The sequence below is a fragment of the Salvelinus namaycush genome, chromosome 37, assembly GCF_016432855.1.
Source record: "Salvelinus namaycush isolate Seneca chromosome 37, SaNama_1.0, whole genome shotgun sequence".
NCBI lineage: Eukaryota > Metazoa > Chordata > Actinopteri > Salmoniformes > Salmonidae > Salvelinus > Salvelinus namaycush.
The window spans coordinates 16,674,882-16,698,934 of record NC_052343.1 but is presented as its reverse complement, the minus strand read 5'-3'; the positions used below and the strand labels follow the sequence as shown (position 1 = coordinate 16,698,934).

At 44.6% G+C, this 24,053-nt stretch overlaps 1 protein-coding gene across 1 annotated transcript in view; it reads right to left on the bottom strand.

The window, feature by feature from the left end:
• tg (thyroglobulin) overlaps window positions 1-24,053 on the bottom strand; it is a 77,999-nt gene that overhangs the window by 50,264 nt on the left and 3,682 nt on the right. Inside the window, exons 6-29 of the mRNA XM_038977455.1 lie at window positions 22,838-22,944; window positions 21,964-22,107; window positions 21,528-21,713; window positions 20,721-21,230; window positions 20,297-20,538; window positions 18,750-18,906; window positions 17,654-17,765; window positions 17,307-17,443; window positions 16,918-17,055; window positions 15,433-15,510; window positions 15,223-15,305; window positions 14,679-14,799; window positions 13,983-14,180; window positions 13,539-13,745; window positions 10,557-10,717; window positions 8,908-9,052; window positions 8,528-8,686; window positions 7,952-8,095; window positions 7,561-7,725; window positions 6,724-6,846; window positions 6,366-6,481; window positions 3,239-3,347; window positions 2,404-2,601; window positions 1,172-1,342 (exon numbers count right to left, since the gene is read on the bottom strand). Coding sequence (XP_038833383.1) covers window positions 1,172-1,342; window positions 2,404-2,601; window positions 3,239-3,347; window positions 6,366-6,481; window positions 6,724-6,846; window positions 7,561-7,725; window positions 7,952-8,095; window positions 8,528-8,686; window positions 8,908-9,052; window positions 10,557-10,717; window positions 13,539-13,745; window positions 13,983-14,180; window positions 14,679-14,799; window positions 15,223-15,305; window positions 15,433-15,510; window positions 16,918-17,055; window positions 17,307-17,443; window positions 17,654-17,765; window positions 18,750-18,906; window positions 20,297-20,538; window positions 20,721-21,230; window positions 21,528-21,713; window positions 21,964-22,107; window positions 22,838-22,944 — 3,911 coding nt within the window. The remainder of the gene's footprint in view (window positions 1-1,171; window positions 1,343-2,403; window positions 2,602-3,238; window positions 3,348-6,365; window positions 6,482-6,723; window positions 6,847-7,560; window positions 7,726-7,951; window positions 8,096-8,527; window positions 8,687-8,907; window positions 9,053-10,556; window positions 10,718-13,538; window positions 13,746-13,982; window positions 14,181-14,678; window positions 14,800-15,222; window positions 15,306-15,432; window positions 15,511-16,917; window positions 17,056-17,306; window positions 17,444-17,653; window positions 17,766-18,749; window positions 18,907-20,296; window positions 20,539-20,720; window positions 21,231-21,527; window positions 21,714-21,963; window positions 22,108-22,837; window positions 22,945-24,053) is intronic.

Below are 24,053 nucleotides of genomic sequence, written 5' to 3'. Positions count from 1 at the left end.
GTAGAGTAACACTTCATAACCACTTAGATACAGAGTAGAGTAACACTTCATAACCACTCAGTTACAGAGTAACACTTCATAACCACTAAGTTAGAGTAACACTTCATAACCACTTAGTTACAAAGTAACACTTCATAACCACTCAGAGTAGAGTAACACTTCATAACCACTAAGTTACAGAGTAGAGTAACACTCCATAACCACTTAGTTACAGAGTAGAGTAACACTTCATAACCACTCAGTTACAGAGTAACACTTCATAACCACTAAGTTAGAGTAACACTTCATAACCACTCAGTTACAGAGTAGAGTAACACTTCATAACCACTTAGTTACAGAGTAACACTTCATAACCACTTAGTTACAGAGTAGAGTAACACTTCATAACCACTTAGTTACAAAGTAACACTTCATAACCACTCAGTTACAGAGTAGAGTAACACTTCATAAACACTAAGTTACAGAGTAGAGTAACACTTCATAACCACTTAGTTACAGAGTAACACTTCATAACCACTCAGTTACAGAGTAGAGTAACACTTCATAACCACTTAGTTACAGAGCAGAGTAATACTTCATAACCACTCAGTTACAGAGTAGAGTAACACTTCATAACCACTTAGTTACAGAGTAACACTTCATAACCACTTAGTTACAGAGTAACACTTCATAACCACTAAGTTACAGAGTAGAGTAACACTTCATAACCACTTAGTTACAGAGTAGAGTAACACTTCATAACCACTCAGTTACAGAGTAACACTTCATAACCACTAAGTTACAGAGTAGAGTAACACTTCATAACCACTAAGTTACAGAGTAGAGTAACACTTCATAACCACTTAGTTACAGAGTAACACTTCATAACCCCTTAGTTACAGAGTAGAGTAACACTTCATAACCACTTAGTTACAGAGTAACACTTCATAACCCCTTAGTTACAGAGTAGAGTAACACTTCATAACCACTTAGTTACAGAGTATAGTATCATCATCTATTCCACCTATACTGTACAGGCAGGTTTCCTGGACACAATTTCAGCCTCGTCTTTGACCCCAAAATATTTCCAATGGAGATCCTTAATTGAGCTTTTAAGTCCAGGACTAGGTTTAATCTGTGTCTGGGAAACTGTCCTTAAATGTACGGTAATAGTCTAGGTAGATATTCTTACTGATGGTGAAGTCTTGTCCTCCAAAGTTAAAGATGAACTGTTTCTGCAGTTTGTTGTAGGTGAGTCCAGCCCCACAGATCCTGTTAGCCTTGGCCAGGCCAGACACGTCCCAGTCTGCCTCACTGCATAGCAACATGTCTGGATAGCTCAGCAGACCACACATAATGGTACCTGGACGGACAGAGAGAGACAGAGAGAGAGAAAGAGAGAGAGAATGATCGAGAGAGAGAGCGAGAGAGAGAGAGGAGGGGGAGATTTCAAGAATTTAATTGCTCATCAATGATAATAAAATATAATATATTGAGATTTACATTGGTTCAGGATGTGCATTGGTTTTTATAAACTGGGTGGTTCGAGCCCTGAATGCTGATTGGCTGAAAGCCGTGGTATATTAGACCATATATCATGGGTATGAAAAAATATTTATTTGTACTGCTCTAATTAAGTAGGTAACCTGTTTATAATAGCAATAAGGCACCTCGGGAGTTTGTGATATTTTTTTATTTTACCTTTATTTTTACTAGGCAAGTCAGTTAAGAACAAATTCTTATTTTCAATGACGGCCTAGGAACAGTGGGTTAAACTGCCTTGTTCAGGGGCAGAACGACAGATTTGTACCTAGTCAGCTCGGGGATTCGATCTTACAACCTTTCGGTTACTAGTCCAACGCTCTAACCACTAGGCTACGCTGCCGCCCCGTCTAAGGGCTGTATCTCAGGGCTCCCGAGTGACGCGGCGGTCTAAGGCACTGTATCTCAGTGCAAGAGGCGTCACTACAGTCCCTGGTTCAATTCCAGGTTGTATCACATCCGGCCGTGATTGGGAGTCCCATAGGCGGCGCACAATTGGCCCAGCGTCGTTCGGGTTTGGTCGGTGTAGGCCGTCATTGTAGATAAGAATTTGTTCTTAACTGACTTGCCTAGTTAAATAAAGGTTAAATAAATAAAGGTTAAACAGCCCATAGCCGTGTTATATTGGCCATATACCACACCCTCTCAGGCCTTATTGCTTACATATCCAACCTATTGGAAATTGGCTAAGATTCAATAAGTGTATGAGCTTCCTCACTAAGCAGCATCACACAACGTGGTTCTGGATTCTGTCTTCACATATGACACAGCCTTTTTAGCTCGGTCCATTTGTGCTCTTGTCCACTTCATTGATGTCTTGGCATGACAAGGAGTTGGGCATGCTAGCACAAACAGACTGGCACTCAGGCTACAGGCTTTTACCTCCGTTGAGAACGTTCTGGTTGAGGATGAAGCCATCACAGCAGGCGTTCCGGATACACTCGTCCTGACAGAAACGATGGACGTCGGTCAGAGTGGTTCCTTCGGCTGCAAACACCATGGTACGGTACACACCAGAACTGGCCTTACGGAAACTCAACCTTTCAAAGGTCTTCTGGGCCTTGGTGGTGAATTCATGACCTATGATACAGAGAGAGACAGGAAGCAGGAAAAAACGAAATAGATTCATGTCTGATTGGTAGGTGAATTCCTTATTCTATTGAGAGGAGCTAGAGAGAGAGGACTTCATGGACTGCTGTGAGAGGAGCTAGAGAGAGAGGACTTCATGGACTGCTGTGAGAGAGAGGACTTCATGGACTGCTGTGAGAGGAGCTAGAGAGAGAGGACTTCATGGACTGCTGTGAGAGGAGCTAGAGAGAGAGGACTTCATGGACTGCTGTGAGAGAGAGGACTTCATGGACTGCTGTGAGAGGAGCTAGAGAGAGAGGACTTCATGGACTGCTGTGAGAGGAGCTAGAGAGAGAGGACTTCATGGACTGCTGTGAGAGGAGCTAGAGAGAGAGGACTTCATGGACTGCTGTGAGAGGAGCTAGAGAGAGAGGACTTCATGGACTGCTATGAGAGGAGCTAGAGAGAGAGGACTTCATGGACTGCTGTGAGAGGAGCTAGAGAGAGAGGACTTCATGGACTGCTGTGAGAGGAGCTAGAGAGAGAGGACTTCATGGACTGCTATGAGAGGGGAGCACAAAGAACAGGATGGACGTTGTGGATTTCAGCAGAGTCACTTTATAAGAGGACAAACAAGCTCATACTGAACCTTTCTTCCTGATGACCGTGACGTCGTGTCTGTCAGCCCCGTTCACCTTCAGAGAACAGCGCAGCTTCTGGAACATATCAGCACCTGCATTTCCCAGGAACCCTTTGGTCTGGGAATCACAAGGAAAGGGAACACTTGAAAAAGTTATCACACACCCAACAATATCAAATGGAAACAGCAGTTACAGCCAAACAGTTTCGAACACATCAAACCTACTATGTCAATTTGGTGTGTTGATTTGCAATGAATAATTGAATATAATACGATAGTAACATTTCTGAGAGATTATAGTGATGCTCCTTGTTTGATTAGATGACCCCTAATGACCCTGTAACCCTATTCTATCTCCTGTAGTGTGAATCAGGGGTACAGAGCCAGTTAATGACCCTGTAACCCTCTTCTATCTCCTGTAGTGTGAATCAGGGGTCCAGAGCCAGCTAATGACCCTGTAACCCTATTCTATCTCCTGTAGTGTGAATCAGGGGTCCAGAGCCAGCTAATGACCCTGTAACCCTATTATATCTCCTGTAGTGTGAATCAGGGGTCCAGAGCCAGCTAATGACCCTGTAACCCTCTTCTATCTCCTGTAGTGTGAATCATGGGTATAATGACCCTGTAACCCTCTTCTACCTCCTGTAGTGTGAATCAGGGGTCCAGAGCCAGCTAATGACCCTGTAACCCTATTATATCTCCTGTAGTGTGAATCAGGGGTCCAGAGCCAGCTAATGACCCTGTAACCCTCTTCTATCTCCTGTAGTGTGAATCAGGGGTATAATGACCCTGTAACCCTCTTCTATCTCCTGTAGTGTAAATCAGGGGTACAGAGCCAGTTAATTACCCTGTAACCCTCTGCTATCTCCTGTAGTGTGAATCAGGGGTATAATGACCCTGTAACCCTCTTCTATCCCCTGTAGTGTGAATCAGGGGTATAATGACCCTGTAACCCTCTTCTATCTCCTGTAGTGTGAATCAGGGGTCCAGAGCCAGCTAATGACCCTGTAACCCTCTTCTATCTCCTGTAGTGTGAATCAGGGGTCCAGAGCCAGCTAATGACCCTGTAACCCTCTTCTATCTCCTGTAGTGTGAATCAGGGGTCCAGAGGCAGCTAATGACCCTGTAACCCTCTTCTATCTCCTGTAGTGTGAATCAGGGGTCCAGAGCCAGTTAATGACCCTGTAACCCTCTTCTATCTCCTGTAGTGTGAATCAGGGGTCCAGAGCCAGTTAATGACCCTGTAACCCTCTTCTATCTCCTGTAGTGTGAATCAGGGGTCCAGAGCCAGTTAATGACCCTGTAACCCTCTTCTATCTCCTGTAGTGTGAATCAGGGGTCTAGAGCCAGTTAATGACCCTGTAACACTCTTCTATCTCCTGTAGTGTGAATCAGGGGTATAATGACCCTGTAACCCTCTTCTATCTCCTGTAGTGTGAATCAGGGGTACAGAGCCAGTTAATGACCCTGTAACCCTCTTCTATCTCCTGTAGTGTGAATCAGGGGTACAGAGCCAGTTAATGACCCTGTAACCCTCTTCTATCTCCTGTAGTGTGAATCAGGGGTCCAGAGCCAGCTAATGACCCTGTAACCCTCTTCTATCTCCTGTAGTGTGAATCAGGGGTCCAGAGCCAGTTAATGACCCTGTAACCCTCTTCTATCTCCTGTAGTGTGAATCAGGGGTCTAGAGCCAGTTAATGACCCTGTAACACTCTTCTATCTCCTGTAGTGTGAATCAGGGGTACAGAGCCAGTTAATGACCCTGTAACCCTCTTCTATCTCCTGTAGTGTGAATCAGGGGTCCAGAGCCAGCTAATGACCCTGTAACCCTCTTCTATCTCCTGTAGTGTGAATCAGGGGTCTAGAGCCAGTTAATGACCCTGTAACACTCTTCTATCTCCTGTAGTGTGAATCAGGGGTCCAGAGCCAGTTAATGACCCTGTAACCCTCTTCTATCTCCTGTAGTGTGAATCAGGGGTCCAGAGCCAGTTAATGACCCTGTAACCCTCTTCTATCTCCTGTAGTGTGAATCAGGGGTCTAGAGCCAGTTAATGACCCTGTAACACTCTTCTATCTCCTGTAGTGTGAATCAGGGGTACAGAGCCAGTTAATGACCCTGTAACCCTCTTCTATCTCCTGTAGTGTGAATCAGGGGTCCAGAGCCAGCTAATGACCCTGTAACCCTCTTCTATCTCCTGTAGTGTGAATCAGGGGTACAGAGCCAGTTAATGACCCTGTAACCCTCTTCTATCTCCTGTAGTGTGAATCAGGGGTACAGAGCCAGCTAATGACCCTGTAACCCTATTCTATATCCTGTAGTGTGAATCAGGGGTCCAGAGCCAGCTAATGACCCTGTAACCCTATTCTATCTCCTGTAGTGTGAATCAGGGGTCCAGAGCCAGCTAATGACCCTGTAACCCTCTTCTATCTCCTGTAGTGTGAATCAGGGGTCCAGAGCCAGCTAATGACCCTGTAACTCTCTTCTATCTCCTGTAGTGTGAATCAGGGGTATAATGACCCTGTAACCCTCTTCTATCTCCTGTAGTGTGAATCAGGGGTACAGAGCCAGTTAATGACCCTGTAACCCTCTTCTATCTCCTGTAGTGTGAATCAGGGGTCCAGAGCCAGTTAATGACCCTGTAACCCTCTTCTATCTCCTGTAGTGTGAATCAGGGGTCCAGAGCCAGTTAATGACCCTGTAACCCTCTTCTATCTCCTGTAGTGTGAATCAGGGGTACAGAGCCAGCAGTGTAGGTGATACCTGATGAAAGCACTGTGCACAACACACCAACATGACATAGGTTGCTTCCCAAATAGCACACTACACCCTTTATAGAGCACTGCTTTTGACCAGTGGTGTAAAGTACTTCAGTAAAAATACTTTAAAGTACTACTTAAGTTGTTTTTTTAGGGTATCTGTACTTTACTATTTATATACATTTTGGATGACTCACTTTCACTTGAGTTATTTTCTGTTAAAGTATCTTTACTTTTACTCAAGTATGACAACTGAGTACTTTTTCCACCCCTGCTTTTGACCAGAGCCCACAGAGCACTATATAAGAAATGTGGGTTCCATTTGGGACGGGTCCATACTGTGGAGGGAGGAAAAAGACAGATTGTGGACGTCCCATACTTGTTCAGAGGTTTCACATTGGATGTTAGCAGCGTCGGTGCTGTAGAGTTCACAGTGACTTTGTCCTTCTTCTGCGTAAAGGACAACGTAAAGACACGTCTGGACCTGGGCACAAGCTGGGGATTGACACAAACATAACCAATGTTTTACACTAGTGGGTTTGGTATATAAACACTTGTATTGTGTCAGAAATTGCACCCTATTCCCTATATAGTGTATGACTTTTGACCAGGGTCCATAGGCCTGTAGTAAAAAGTAGCACACTACAGGGAATCGGTTGCCATTTGTGACACATCCTTTTATTGTGGAAAGACGACAACTTATTTTTTTTAAATGTAACTTTCCACAGTGACCTCACCTGACACACACGTCCTGAGTTGTTTCTCCATGGCCGTGTCTGACGTCTCTGAGCTGAGGACAACATAGTCTTCTGCTGCTAGAGAAAACACTGATCTGGGAACTGTCTCAAACCTCTCCAGAACTGCAGAAGGAGGAAGGGAAATATTAGGATACACAACAAAACAATGAAGGTGTCTTGACTCACAAAAAAAATAGCCAAACTTCCGAAATTCCTTTTTTTGTTTTTGAATGTGTTTTTCTCTTGCTTACACGACAAATTGACATTGCTCTAGCACCTCAGTCATTCCTGTACTGTATATATAATATGTAGAAATATACCACTTGACGTAATATGTTAAAAAAATAAAAAACAAAGTACAAGAAAGGTTGCAGCTTTGACCTGTTGACTAAGAGCATAGCAACACAAGTAGAGGTCACACACAAAACTCTTAACCTCAGTCGTCAGTGCTTCAAATCCTAATAACATTGTGGAGCATGATTCCTAGGTTTAGTCTCTCTCTAGTGATCCTCAGACAGAACCTGAGTCACCGCAAGTGGTCCAACTGGCACCCTATGAAGTACACTACTTTTGACCAAAGCCCAATGGTCCCTGGCCAAAATAGGAAGTATGGCGCCATTCAGGACGCATACAGTGTGACTCAGGTATCTGTTGATGTTACAGCCATGTGTTAAAACACTGGTCCACAAAAAATACTTCAATAGACCTGAGTCACCTGACTAAGAACTTCACGCTCAAACTGTTTGTTTGTCTCCAGTCCACAGAGACAATACATTCACTTCCTGGGGCAGCAATACAAGATACTCTTTGTTCTTAAAACGCTGTCCCAGACAGTACCTGAACATTCTCCCTCAGACAGAGGCTGGCCAGTGGATGTCCACTCCAGCTGCTCTCCGCTGGACGTCACACAGCGCCACCTCCTGGTCTGGATGTCCTGCTGGGCCGACAGGAAGTCCCCTCCCTCTGAACACCTCAGGCCACTGCGCTGGCACTCTGTCAAACCTGGACATCACAAAACACACATATACATGGTGAGTTGAGCAGTTAAGATGCCTATGTTTAGGGGATAGGACGATGGTCCTAGACCTTAGTAAATATCATAGATCTACATAATAATAAAGTCAAATATACTCCCCCAATGCTCTCTCACACTGGGTGAGCTGAGCAACAGAAAGCCAGTGGTAATAAGGAACCCAAAGAGTTCCATGTCTCCCATCTCCTCACTCACAGTGTGTGGCAGTGGAAGCTCCGTTAGTGGACGTGCCTTTAGGACAGATGGTACAGAAGTCTGTCCCCTCCTGGTCTTGGTAGGAGCCCTGAGGACAGGGAGAACACACACCTCCACTGGAAAACATACCCGCAGGACACACCACTATAGGAGAGAGAGAGAGAGAGAGAGAGAGAGTGGGCGAGAGAGAGGGGGTGAGAGAGAGGGGGTGAGAGAGAGGGGGTGAGAGAGAGGGGGTGAGAGAGAGGGGGTGAGAGAGAGGGGGTGAGAGAGAGGGAGAGAGTGAAAAGAAAGATGGAGAGAGAGAGAGCGAGAGAGCGAGCGAGAGAGGGGAGGGAGAGAGAGAGAAAAGAAAGATGGAGAGAGAGAGAGGGAGAGAGAGAAAAGAAAGATGGAGAAGAGAGAGAGAGAGAGAGAGAAAGAGAGGGTGTGTTATACATTCAGTTACTAATAATGCTGTCAACCCGGGTCATGACCTTTAGTAAATCAGTAAGTAGGCAGTTTTATTTCATATGAACTGATATACAGTAGTTCAGACCAGGTTGTGTTTTAGGGGGACAGGTAATAAGGACGTACCACATCCTGTTCCAACACGCTGGTAGCCATGGGAACAGCCAAAGTCGGGTGCTGAGGTAGAGAGGACTCTGGGTTCAGAGGTCAAGAGGGAGCGGTAGGGGTCACTACCCATCAGGCCTAGCAGCCCATCCAACAGCCTGTCCTCACTGAGCGCCACGTCTGGAAACAGATGATTCACTAATGACTTACAATCCACAAATACTTCTGTTGTACCATTCAATGAAACATGAAAAGGCGCGTTGCACACCTCCAATACAATATACACACTAAGTCAAAGTTTAAAATGCATAAACTAGTCTTGAAACATCTTTAACGGGTGTGAGACAGTATTTCTGGCTTTCATTGAGAAATATTTGAGAAATATTGTCTGTGCTCCTTACCGACGTCATGCAGGTCCGGCAGAACAGAGACAGGAAGGTCTGAGAGAAGAGCCCTCCAGCTGACCTGAACACTGACGCTTTCCTCACTCACACACTCTACAGAGACGGACGACTCATCACACACTGACACAGAGCTGAACATCAGCTAGAACAGGAGAGACACAGTAGTTAGTCAACCTGTACAGACTCGTCTCACACTGACACAGAGCTGAAGGTCACAGTAGTTAGTCAACCTGTACAGACTCGTCTCACACTGACACAGAGCTGAAGGTCACAGTAGTTAGTCAACCTGTACAGACTCGTCTCACACTGACACAGAGCTGAACGTCACAGTAGTTAGTCAACCTGTACAGACTCGTCTCACACTGACACAGAGCTGAAGGTCACAGTAGTTAGTCAACCTGTACAGACTCGTCTCACACTGACACAGAGCTGAACATCAGCTAGAACAGGAGACACAGTAGTTAGTCAACCTGTACAGACTCGTCTCACACTGACACAGAGCTGAAGGTCACAGTAGTTAGTCAACCTGTACAGACTCGTCTCACACTGACACAGAGCTGAAGGTCACAGTAGTTAGTCAACCTGTACAGACTCGTCTCACACTGACACAGAGCTGAAGGTCACAGTAGTTAGTCAACCTGTACAGACTCGTCTCACACTGACACAGAGCTGAACGTCACAGTAGTTAGTCAACCTGTACAGACTCGTCTCACACTGACACAGAGCTGAAGGTCACAGTAGTTAGTCAACCTGTACAGACTCGTCTCACACTGACACAGAGCTGAAGGTCACAGTAGTTAGTCAACCTGTACAGACTCGTCTCACACTGACACAGAGCTGAACATCAGCTAGAACAGGAGACACAGTAGTTAGTCAACCTGTACAGACTCGTCTCACACTGACACAGAGCTGAAGGTCACAGTAGTTAGTCAACCTGTACAGACTCGTCTCACACTGACACAGAGCTGAACATCAGCTAGAACAGGAGAGACACAGTAGTTAGCCAACCTGTACAGATGTACAATCTTAATTTGATCTCCCTGCCGCAGGAGAACTTTCCTGCAATGCAGGGCATTTTAAACTTTGTAGAGTATTTGAGGTTTAAAAAGGCTTCTGAAGTTTGTAATTCCCACTTTCAGACTTGATTTTCCTTTATGAAAAAGGTATCAACCCTTACAAAATTGCTCAATAATTATAATCAACATAATAATTCATATTTCCTGTTGCTGGAGGACTATTTTCCTGCTCTAGCAAACTGGCTCAAATGAAGATCCTACATCTGTAACGAGCCAACCAGCGTTCTGTCCAGTGGGTGTACTTGTGCATCAAGCTGCTTTGCGTCACAGTTCTGTCTCGGACGAGACTTCCTCAGTCAACTATAGACAACCAGCTGTAGTACAAAACAGTCATATGCAAATCAATAAAGTCCATATCATTAAATCATTAAATCATGCCTGTAAATTTTCTAGAGAGCTTTTAGGGCTCCGTTTATGAATACATCTGTAGTTAATGAGTTGAGTGTTTTCTAAGAAGGTATGTTTTGCATTAGTTCAGGTTCTGGAGTGTCTCCTGCAGGCACCTTTCCATTCAAAGCAAGTTACACATGGTTTTCACTAGCTGTTATTGCAACAGTAGATGGCAGACACACACACACCAACCTGCAGGCTGCAGAGACCCTTGGCCCTCATGTCGTGGAGTAGAGAGGTCTGCAGGCTGGAGTGAAGGGAGGAGCTGCAGGATCCCTGGCCTGGAGGCAGGGCGAGCTGGAGCACCACAGAGGTCTGGACGGTTTGCAGCACCTGAAGTCCTGGAACACACAGAGACAGAGGCAGAGACATGACACAGAGACATGACATCATGAAGTCTAGACTCCAAAGCCCTGCCAAACACACAGTGATTCCATCAAACTGTACACAGCACTGATTACAGTGTGACGCATCAACGGTCCAAGAGAGACGTAAACAGTCAGACATGAGCAACAACTGAACGCTGAGGGAGAAAACAACTTCCCTTTAACATCAGGACACTTTCACTACTAGATAGTCTATGAGTGTTATGACTGAATGTCAACTCCTGTGAGCATTTGTCATATTACCCTGTTTTTCAGACAGACAGGAAGTCTGGTCATTCTGTGTTATACTACACACTGGAGGTCTGGTCATTCTGTGTTATACTACACACTGGAGGTCTGGTCATTCTGTGTTATACTACACACTGGAGGTCTGGTCATTCTGTGTTATACTATACACTGGAGGTCTGGTCATTCTGTGTTATACTACACACTGGAGGTCTGGTCATTCTGTGTTATACTACACACTGGAGGTCTGGTCATTCTGTGTTAGACTACACACTGGAGGTCTGGTCATTCTGTGTTATACTACACACTGGAGGTCTGGTCATTCTGTGTTATACTACACACTGGAGGTCTGGTCATTCTGTGTTATACTACACACTGGAGGTCTGGTCATTCTGTGTTATACTACACACTGTGGAGGTCTGTCTGGTCATTCTGTGTTATACTACACACTGTGGAGGTCTGTCTGGTCATTCTGTGTTATACTACACACTGTGGAGGTCTGTCTGGTCATTCTGTGTTATACTACACACTGTGGAGGTCTGGTCATTCTGTGTTATACTACACACTGTGGAGGTCTGGTCATTCTGTGTTAGACTACACACTGTAGAGGTCTGATCATTCTGTGTTATACTACACACTGTGGAGGTCTGGTCATTCTGTGTTATACTACACACTGTGGAGGTCTGTCTGGTCATTCTGTATTATACTACACACTGTGGAGGTCTGTCTGGTCATTCTGTGTTATACTACACACTGTGGAGGTCTGTCTGGTCATTCTGTGTTATACTACACACTGTGGAGGTCTGTCTGGTCATTCTGTGTTATACTACACACTGTGGAGGTCTGTCTGGTCATTCTGTGTTATACTACACACTGTGGAGGTCTGTCTGGTCATTCTGTGTTATACTACACACTGTGGAGGTCTGTCTGGTCATTCTGTGTTATACTACACACTGTGGAGGTCTGTCTGGTCATTCTGTGTTATACTACACACTGTGGAGGTCTGGTCATTCTGTATTATACTACACACTGTGGAGGTCTGTCTGGTCATTCTGTGTTATACTACACACTGTGGAGGTCTGTCTGGTCATTCTGTATTATACTACACACTGTGGAGGTCTGTCTGGTCATTCTGTATTATACTACACACTGTGGAGGTCTGTCTGGTCATTCTGTGTTATACTACACACTGTGGAGGTCTGTCTGGTCATTCTGTGTTATACTACACACTGTGGAGGTCTGTCTGGTCATTCTGTGTTATACTACACACTGTGAAGGTATGGTCATTCTGTGTTAGACTACACACTGTAGAGGTCTGGTCATTCTGTGTTAGACTACACACTGTGGAAGTCTGTCTGGTCATTCTGTGTTAGACTACACACTGTGAAGGTATGGTCATTCTGTGTTATACTACACACTGTGGAGGTCTGGTCATTCTGTGTTAGACTACACACTGTAGAGGTCTGGTCATTCTGTGTTAGACTACACACTGTGGAGGTCTGGTCATTCTGTGTTATACTACACACTGTGGAGGTCTGGTCATTCTGTGTTATACTACACACTGTGGAGGTCTGTCTGGTCATTCTGTGTTATACTACACACTGTAGAGGTCTGGTCATTCTGTGTTAGACTACACACTGTGGAGGTCTGGTCATTCTGTGTTATACTACACACTGTGGAAGTCTGTCTGGTCATTCTGTGTTATACTACACACTGTGGAAGTCTGTCTGGTCATTCTGTGTTATACTACACACTGTGAAGGTATGGTCATTCTGTGTTAGACTACACACTGTAGAGGTCTGGTCATTCTGTGTTAGACTACACACTGTGAAGGTATGGTCATTCTGTGTTATACTACACACTGTGGAGGTCTGGTCATTCTGTGTTAGACTACACACTGTGGAGGTCTGGTCATTCTGTGTTAGACTACACACTGTGGAGGTCTGGTCATTCTGTGTTAGACTACACACTGTGGAGGTCTGGTCATTCTGTGTTATACTACACACTGTGGAGGTCTGGTCATTCTGTGTTATACTACACACTGTGGAGGTCTGGTCATTCTGTGTTATACTACACACTGTGGAGGTCTGTCTGGTCATTCTGTGTTAGACTACACACTGTGGTAAATGTACATCTGCTAAATCAGATAATGTCAAGCTTGGCAGAAGTTACATCTTTTAACAGAAAGCTTGAGATATTTTCTAGGTCATTGAGGCAAACCAAAAGTCCCAATACGGTTTGAATATTCAGAAATTGAGAGAGAGACAGAGATACTCTCGGAGAGAGAAAACAAGAGAGAGGGAGAGTGAGAGAGAGAGACAGATAGAGAGACAGAGTGTGAGAGACAGAGTGAGAGAGAGACAGATAGAGAGAGAGAGAGAGAGAGAGAGAGAGAGAGAGAGAGCGAGACACAGATAGAGAGAGACATAATGCATTTTAGGGATAATAAAAAATCTCTACTGTACAGAGCCAGAGAGAGGTAGAGAGCCAGCCAGCCAGCCAGACAGACAGAATATGGGGTGTTTGTTTGATGTGGTGTGTGGTTAGTTACTCTGACAGGCTTGAGGAAGTGGGGCCTCTGTCACCCAGGCTCTGGTCTCCACGTCACACAGTAACTGCATGTTTACAGGAAGTGTGCTTTCGTAACCCAGGTGACAGATGAGGTCACAGTTCTGCTGGCCACCAATCACGTCAGAGCGACAGACCACGTCACCGTGGGTAACGGTGATGTCAGAGAACGGAGAGGGACACTGGGGACCTGGAGACAGAGAGAATACAGGTAAATAGATGGAAGACAAAGTTTTACTGAGATGTGTAAATAAATAGTGAATTTTAATATGAAGTGTTTGTCTTTCTATTTGTACAGATAGAATAAGCTTTTGGTAACAGATGGGATATTGTTATTGGCCAAATAAACGCGCCCGTCCGTGTGTGTGTGTTTATGTAAACACCTGTGGCCATCTTTAAACATCCAGGACATATATACCAGACTTACTGTCACAGGCTGGGGTCTTCCCGGTGCCGCGTGGGGTCCTGGTTCCAGGCAGCTCCTGTCCATCTGTCTGAGACACACACCAGCAGTCTGTCTGGTCACACTGCAGCGGGGAGAACAGCCTTCCATCCACCTGGCACTCCGGCTCATAACCCACCACAGACTGACCTCTGTCGTTCAACAACTGACACCAGCTAGGACCTAGAGAGACACATGGAGGACAGAGGAGATGGGTTCATCCTGTTATACATGTTCAACCTTTTGATTTAGCAAATTGCAGACGCCAAACAAGATGTGAAATAGTTGAGTCCTTCAGATGGACTTGATATACAATGTGTTATAAAATGTAATTATATTTCTTCAAAAGGGAAGTATATGAACATGTCTGTCCCAAAATGGTTGAACCACTAAGTGATTGATTGTTATATATGTTGATTGTTATGTGATTGATTGTTATATTTGATTGTTATATGTGATTGATTGTTATATGTGATTGATTGTTATATGTGATTGATTGTTATATGTGACTGATTGTTATATGTGATTGATTTTTTATATGTGTTGATTGTTATATGTGATTGATTGTTATATGTGTTGATTGTTATATGTGATTGATTGTTATATGTATTGATTGTTATATGTGATTGATTGTTATATGTGATGATTGTTATATGTGGAGTGTGTTAAACAGGTCAGTACATGTGAGGTCTCCACTGGGACTCAGGGTAGCAGGCCGGATGGTTTCCCCAGAAACAGGACTGACACACCAGGCTCCACCTCCACCTGAAGACCCCTTCTGGAGCACAGAGAACTGGCCACTCTGGAAACACACAGACAGCACCACAACCACTGTTATCAAGGACACATACTGTACATACAGGACAATAGAAGAAGACTTTATAGTCCAATAGAAACTGGTGTCGTGCTTTATACCAACCCCTCTGAGACACAGACAGAAGTTACAGCAAGGAGGAGACAGACAGAAGTTACAGCAAGGAGGAGACAGACAGAAGTTACAGCAAGGAGGAGACAGAAGTTACAGCAAAAAGGAAACAGACAGAAGTTACAGCAAAAAGGAAACAGACAGAAGTTACAACAAGGAGGAGACAGACAGAAGTTACAACAAGGAGGAGACAGACAGAAGTTACAACAAGGAGACAGACAGAGCAGAATTACTGCAGAATAAAACAAAACGAATTAATTTCCTGATATTTATGCTCCACATTCTGGTGAGGATATTCACCTCTTCACAAGTGGGGTCGTAGGAGGACTGTGTCCAGTCAGAGAGCAGAGCCTGAGCATAACCTCTCTGACACCGGGTCTGGCCTGGAAGACGAGAGGAGATTTCCAGAAAACAACTCAAATCATTCAACATCGACAACAGCAGGTGGGAGGAGTGTTGTCCTTACATACAGAACAATGAAAGTCAGTGAGAAAATATGTCCTGTCTTACACTGTGGTCTCTGCAGGGAGCGACTGGTCAGGGAAGCTGGGATGTATCCTCCTTCCTCATCCACACACCAACACTGACCTGGAGACAGTTACAACTCAGTCAATATAGTACTGACCTGGAGACAGTTACAACTCAGTCAATATAGTACTGACCTGGAGACAGTTACAACTCAGTCAATATAGTACTGACCTGGAGACAGTTACAACTCAGTCAATATAACACTGACCTGGAGACAGTTACAACTCAGTCAATATAACACTGACCTGGAGACAGTTACAACTCAGTCAATATAGCACTGACCTGGAGACAGTTACAACTCAGTCAATATAGCACTGACCTGGAGACAGTTACAACTCAGTCAATATAGTACTGACCTGGAGACAGTTACAACTCAGTCAATATAACACTGACCTGGAGACAGTTACAACTCAGTCAATATAACACTGACCTGGAGACAGTTACAACTCAGTCAATATAACACTGACCTGGAGACAGTTACACCTCAGTCAATATAGCACTGACCTGGAGACAGTTACAACTCAGTCAATATAGCACTGACCTGGAGACAGTTACAACTCAGTCAATATAACACTGACCTGGAGACAGTTACAACTCAGTCAATATAACACTGACCTGGAGACAGTTACAACTCAGTCAATATAACACTGACCTGGAGACAGTTACAACTCAGTCAATATAACACTGACCTGGAGACAGTTACAACTCAGTCAATATAGCACTGACCTGGAGACAGTTACAACTCAGTCAATATAGTACTGACCTGGAGACAGTTACAACTCAGTCAATATAGTACTGACCTGGAGACAGTTACAACTCAGTCAATATAACACTGACCTGGATACAGTTACAACTCAGTCAATATAACACTGACCTGGAGACAGTTACAACTCAGTCAATATAACACTGACCTGGAGACAGTTACAACTCAGTCAATATAACACTGACCTGGAGACAGTTACAACTCAGTCAATATAACACTGACCTGGAGACAGTTACACCTCAGTCAATATAGCACTGACCTGGAGACAGTTACAACTCAGTCAATATAACACTGACCTGGAGACAGTTACAACTCAGTCAATATAACACTACTGTAGCTACTTTATTAGTCTTATCTGTTTCCAACAAACATATTATGAATGAGACAATGAGATGTTGCTCATTATGAGAGGTGTCCTTCTAGAAGGGTCTAGAGAACACGTGGTCCCGTGTGGCTCAGTTGGTAGAGCATGGCGCTTGCAACGCCAGGGTTGTGGGTTCAATTCCCACGGGGGGACCAGGGTTCAATTCCCACGGGGGGACCAGGATGAATATGTATGAACTTTCCAATTTGTAAGTCGCTCTGGATAAGAGCGTCTGCTAAATGACTTAAATGTAAATGAGAAGGTATAATGACCTGTACTGTGGCTTGTATTACACTACTACAGTTACAATGCAGAGCTGGGTTGGAGGTGTGACTCTGACCTGTGCTGGGGTGGCACTGGGTGGGCAGCCACTGTCTGTGGGCATCACACTGGGGCCTGTAGGGCTGGTAGCCCAGCAGTAGAGACTGTCTCTCCTCCACAGACACTGCCTGCTGGCTCTGCCAATAGAACCGCAGGGCTGGGGAGAGAAAATACGTAGGTTCACACCGTGTTGACTGCAATATTATAGACATGTTTCAGTTAATAACAACAACAAAAAACACTATGACAGAGAAACAATGACATTGAGATGACACTAAATATTACAACAGTAGCCACCGAACACTCTTTAGTAGTTAACTCATGGCAATGAAAGAAACAAGTAGTGGAGCACATCACGCAGAGGATATGACATCACATCCAGAGGATATGACATCACACCAGACGTACTGGAGTGGGCAGCCAGTCGTAGAGCAGAGTGGGAGTGGCTCAGCAGCCTATCAGAGAGCAAAGTGGTCTGGTGGGAGGAGGAGAGGGCGTGGAGTAGCTCGTCAGAGGTCAGACGGACGCCTTCAGCCAGCAGGTAGCTGAGCCCCAGAGGAGAACATCACGCAGAAAAGCATGAGTTGACACATACACATGTTGGAGAGGTGCTGACTAACGGAATAGTACAGTGTTTTTATTTAAATACAACGTATTATTAATATTATAAATAAATATAGTCACACTCTATACATGGTCCAACAATGTGATGGGTAAACACCCAGGTGTCGGCACACGGTCTTCTTCAGGGTTACCTGTAGCCCAGAGGGACGTGGGAGCTGTTGGAGAGGAGGACCAGACGCTCAGCCTCCTCCTGGAACTGGTCCACCTCAGCCACCGCCAGGGAACAGGAGCCTGGAGCTGGCCCTGGGGAGGGAAGGGGAGAGAGAGGGGGAGGACCTGGAGACAGAGGAATAGCTCAAACAATTGTTATGTCCAAAATGACACCCTACTCCCTTAAATAATGTAGTAGTTTAGACCAAGGCACCCTACCCCCTTAATAATGTAGTAGTTTGGACCAGGGCACCTTACCCACTTAATAATGTAGTAGTTTGGACCAGGGCACCCTACCCACTTAATAATGTGGTAGTTTGGACCAGGGCACCCTACCCACTTAATAATGTAGTAGTTTGGACCAGGGCACCCTACCCACTTAATAATGTAGTAGTTTGGACCACGGCACCCTACCCACTTATTAATGTAGTAGTTTGGACCAGGGCACCCTACCCACTTAATAATGTAGTAGTTTGGACCACGACACCCTACTCCCTTAATAATGTAGTAGTTTAGACCAAGGCACCCTACTCCCTTAATAATGTAGTAGTTTAGACCAAGGCACCCTACTCCCTTAATAATGTAGTAGTTTAGACCAGGGCACCCTACTCCCTTAATAACGTAGTAGTTTGGACCAGGGCACCTTACCCACTTAATAATGTAGTAGTTTGGACCACGGCACCCTACCCACTTAATAATGTAGTAGTTTGGACCACGGCACCCTACCCACTTAATAATGTAGTAGTTTAGACCAGGGCACCCTACCCACTTAATAATGTGGTAGTTTGGACCAGGGCACCCTACCCACTTAATAATGTAGTAGTTTGGACCACGGCACCCTACCCACTTAATAATGTAGTAGTTTGGACCAGGGCACCCTACTCCCTTAATAATGTAGTAGTTTGGACCAGGACAAGGTAATACAGCTAGATGGACTATACACTATGGACCAGTTAACCGGACACAGATTAAACCTGGTCTTGGACTAAGAAGCGATTTAAATCTCCATGGAACATGTTTTTTAGTCCAGGACTAGGCTTAATCTGTCTCTGATGAGTGGTGGATCTGCCTACTCACACTGAACAGTTTGTCCTACAGGGATAGTGGCGTGTCTCTCTCCCAGGAGGTCCAGACAGAAGCAACTCTTTCCCAGACACTGCAACGCCACGTAGCTCCCGTCCTCCGCACACTTCGGCATGAACACCTCTACCCCAGCAGCCTGGCCTGACTTCACCTTCAAAATGTATCAAAGATTATAAGCATATGCACATCGTAGGTTTACACAGTACAGTACAATGAAATTCTTACTCTCAAGCTCTCTGCACAAACAGCGTAACCAACATGTGAACTTTTCAACCAAGATACAATAAAAAATACAAAGTGAGTTCAAATACAGCACAGAAAGAAGAGTCAGTACGGTAGTTATTTACAATAGAGCACAGAAAGAAGTGTCAGTACGGTAGTTATTTACAATAGAGCACAGAAAGAAGAGTCAGTACGGTAGTTATTTACAATACAGCACAGAAAGAAGAGTCAGTACTGTAGTTATTTACAATAGAGCACAGAAAGAAGAGTCAGTACGGTAGTTATTTACAATACAGCACAGAAAGAAGAGTCAGTACGGTAGTTATTTACAATACAGCACAGAAAGAAGAGTCAGTACGGTAGTTATTTACAATAGAGCACAGAAAGAAGAGTCAGTACGGTAGTTATTTACAATACAGCACAGAAAGAAGAGTCAGTACGGTAGTTATTTACAATACAGCACAGAAAGAAGAGTCAGTACGGTAGTTATTTACAGACAGGATGCAGGTAGAGAAGAGTCAGTACGGTAGTTATTTACAGACAGGATGCAGGTAGAGAAGAGTCAGTACGGTAGTTATTTACAGACAGGATGCAGGTAGGGAAGAGTCCTTATGGTAGTTATTTACAGACAGGATGCAGGTAAAGAAGAGTCAGTTCGGTAGTTATTTACAGACAGGATGCAGGTAGAGAAGAGTCAGTACGGTAGTTATTTACAGACAGGATGCAGGTAGGGAAGAGTCAGTACGGTAGTTATTTACAGACAGGATGCAGGTAGGGAAGAGTCAGTACGGTAGTTATTTACAGACAGGATGCAGGTAAAGAAGAGTCAGTTCGGTAGTTATTTACAGACAGGATGCAGGTAAAGAAGAGTCAGTACGGTAGTTATTTACAGACAGGATGCAGGTAGGGAAGAGTCCTTATGGTAGTTATTTACAGACAGGATGCAGGTAAAGAAGAGTCAGTTCGGTAGTTATTTACAGACAGGATGCAGGTAGAGAAGAGTCCTTATGGTAGTTATTTACAGACAGGATGCAGGTAGGGAAGAGTCCTTATGGTAGTTATTTACAGACAGGATGCAGGTAAAGAAGAGTCAGTTCGGTAGTTATTTACAGACAGGATGCAGGTAGAGAAGAGTCAGTACGGTAGTTATTTACAGACAGGATGCAGGTAGAGAAGAGTCAGTACTGTAGTTATTTACAGACAGGATGCAGGTAGGGAAGAGTCCTTATGGTAGTTATTTACAGACAGGATGCAGGTAGAGAAGAGTCAGTTCGGTAGTTATTTACAGTCATGCTGGGGGAGTGTCATAAAGTAATTACCTTCTGGGCAACCGCTCGCTCCCTCTCGCATCGTGACGGACACCTTGGCCTTTGACCATTGGAACGTGACCCCGTGACCTCCTGACCCTGGGGGTCAGCACACCAACACTCCGAGCCTTGGCACTGGATCTCCTGATACTGTCCGCTGTCATCACAGCTGGGCACGTACAGGGCAGAGGGCTCCCTCTCACAACCAGCAGCACCGGACTGGGCGCTCTCAAACAGGACCCTGAACAGCTCCCCTTTTCAATTCAAAGGATTTTCATTTATTTCGGTAAAAAAACAACTAATACAGTAAGATGTACAGTGGATCCCCAGTGGACAGCACATTTATCTAAACACTTGTTTCCAAAGAGGTCCTCGATGGTAGAAACAAATAGCTTGTAATGATTTTTAAAAGTCAAGACGAAGTTACAAAACAAACCTAGCTGGGTGTTGTCCTCGGCTTTGGATAAGAGGATGGTTTGGCGTAGGATGGAGAGGAAGTCTCCGTTTTCCAGGGTTGAGCTGATGAGTTTAACCAGATCTTGGTTGTTTGTCAGACTGGCTTGACTGAAACTCAACGTGCCGCTGACACCGACGGCCCCAGTGAAGTTAAACATCCCAGCGTTTCCTAAGAACTTTCCTCCGAACAGGTTCTCCTGGAGTCTCTTGGGGTTGGAGGCTAGAGCTAGGGCCTTGAGGGCCATGGCCCCACTAGGGAACATCCCTTGGATCGTCTCAGCCAGGATGTCTCCTAAATCGGATCGCTCGGAAAGGGACTCTACAAGAGACCCCAGCAGGAGCTGTTGGAGTTGGGGGCTGCATGGAGACAGGGGGCTTGGGGCTGGGTGTGTCTGTGAGTCCTTGGCTGATGGCACCTGACCTGAGGGGCTGGAGAGGAGCCTGGAGAGGGCCTGGCGACGCTCAGAGGTACAGTCCTTCACTCCAGCACCTGGGTTCAGTAGAGGGAAAATGGCATGTTTCTAGGAATTGTCTGTAGGCCTAAAATATTGACTGTTGTTTTTTAATGGCTTCTATGTACAGCATGATAACCAAATGAATTTCCCCCTGTGGGATAATAAAGTTACCTGAAATGAAAATACAAAACAACACAGATAAGCTTTCATTCAGTAAGCGATTATTGAGGTGTGCTCTCTGTCTGCACAGTCAATGGTATTGTACTGTTGGTTTGGAAGACCTAAATGGTGTTCAGCATTATTTGAAACCAACAACACTGTTCCTTAGTTACCACAGTCAGGGGATCCTCCATGTTGTCGTGTCCCAAAGATCTCCTTCCCTGTGGGGTCGACACACCAGCACTGCCCACCCGCCTGGCACTGGGTTGGCACGTAACCCCCGTTGGAAGCACAGGACGGCACAAACACATTGCCAGCTTGGGCACCAGCGGATCGCTCGCTCTCACAAGGGCTGGGGCCTACATGACAGATAGAGGGAGAGAGAGAAAATTAAACACAGGAAATATAACGGAAACCAGAGGCGGCTGGTTACGGGAGGACAGCTTATAATGATAGCAGGAATAAAGTGAATGGTATCAAACACATGGAAAGAGCGTGTTTAATGTGTTTGATTCCAGTCTAGTTATTCGCTATGAGTCCGTCCTACAAATGAAAGTGCCACCAGCCACCACTGATAGAAACGATGCCAGATTGATGACACTAACGTACATCTGAACCTGCCACTCATCGCCAGCTGGATGGCCAGGAATCTCCTCTGTAGGATGCGGTACATGTTGGTCTGGGAGAAGGAGCGGCCTGGTTCCAGACCTGAAAAGGCTGTGTCATACACCTCATCTAGCAGCAGCTCCACACCTGAACACAGGGAAACAAGGATTTTACTAACACACACTGTTTAATTCATTGTAATCAGAGGGCTGATATAAATACTATGCATGTCAGTCTCTCTTGGTTAAGAGTTGAGGAGAGACTGACTGCATCACTTTTTAAAAACATTTTTATAAGAAACATTGTGTTGAAAATCACAAATTGTTTGCATAGTCAACTTAGACACAGTTCTGACACACACACTTATCCCACCAGACATGCCACCAGGGGTCTTTTCAAAGTCCCCAAATCCAGAACAAAATCAAGAAAGCGTACAGTATTATATAGAGCCATTATTGCATGGAACTCCCATCTCATAATGCTCAAATGAACAGCAAACCTGGTTTCAAAAAACAGATATAGCAACACCTCACAACACCTCTCCTCTATTTGACCCAGATATTGTGTGTGTATCTACTGATATGTGATATTTTTAATGTATGTAGTTCTGTCGTTGAGCTGTTCTTGTCTGTTAATGTTCTGTATTATGTCATGTTTCATGTTCTGTGTGGACCCCAGGAAGAGTAGCTGCTGCTTTCTCAACAGCTAACGGGGATCCTAATAAAATACAAATACCAAATAGTTATTTAAAAATATCTATTTCTGATTCTTGATGAAAATCCAGTTAAGAGTTATTGTAAATAATGGTTCCTGTGTGTGTGTGTGTGGGTGTGTGTGTGTGTGTGTGTGTCACCTGTTGATGTAGCATCTATCTCACCTGTGCTGGGGAGCTCCCTGCCTCTGCTGTCAGCACAGAAACAGTAACTGGACACCTCTGGGAACATCTGTCTGAAGCTGCTGAACGTCTGGAATACTTTAGGGAACCTGTGGAAGATATCACACCTCTTCTCACTTCACGCTGTCTAAAATAGGCTAATAGAAGAGTAAAATACATGACAGTACTCTATAATACTAATTATAATACTACAATACTAATTATAGTACTATAATATACAGTACATGAAGATGACAAAGTCATTCAAGTTATCAGGGAGGAACTCATTAAAGTTGTAATGAGTCAGCTCTTCCACGAAGATGGAAAGTATTTCTTTAACTTACGACATTGATTCACATACAATACTCTCTTCAAGAGCGCCTGCCTTGACGGTAAAAGGAAGCCTCAAAATAAAGACTTCATGTACTAAGTCGTCGCCATCAACCTTTTATTTGTTTTGCCGATATAAAAAAGGAATCTCTTCCTTTAGGTTTTTTGATCTTGGAGTCATTTGAGAAATGTCTGCTGGCAGGAAGTTAAGACCAGTTCCTGAGAGGTTTTAGAGGACCAGGAACAACTTGACTCTTGACCCCTTGGCTGGAGCCTGGAGTGATAACAGAGACAGTCCTGGCCAGGCTGGGGGCCAATCATGCAAAGAGTTCACTGCACAAGCCCGGGTGCAAACACTAAGTAGGGAATATGATGCCAGTTGTTGCCTAGAGACGGAGGTCAAAACATCCGCTAGCCAGAAATAGACACAAGACAAAAAGTATTATTATAAAATTATAATTCAAGGTCTGAAAGTAGACATTTTTGTGTAGGCCTCTGTGGTAAGGGTTGGAATTTTTGCAGCTGCGCTAACTAAGAAGAAGGACTGAAAACCTTCCACATAAAGGAGAGGGACGTCATACACCTCCATGAGACTTACAACGTGTCAACTATTTGTCCAAACCCACATTCCAGATGAAAAGTTTACATATTGGTGGACTATCTGAAACATCTGGAATGACTACATTGTTTACTTTAGACACTGTGAAACATTTCTAATGAATGTGGGGCGGCAGATAGCCTAGTGGTTAGAGCATTGGACTAGTAACCGAAAGGTTGAAAAATCGAATCCCCGAGCTGACAAGGTAAAACTCTGTCGTTCTGCCCCTGAACAGTTAACCCACTGTTCCTAGGCTGTCATTGAAAATAAGAAGTTGTTCTTTTAACTGAC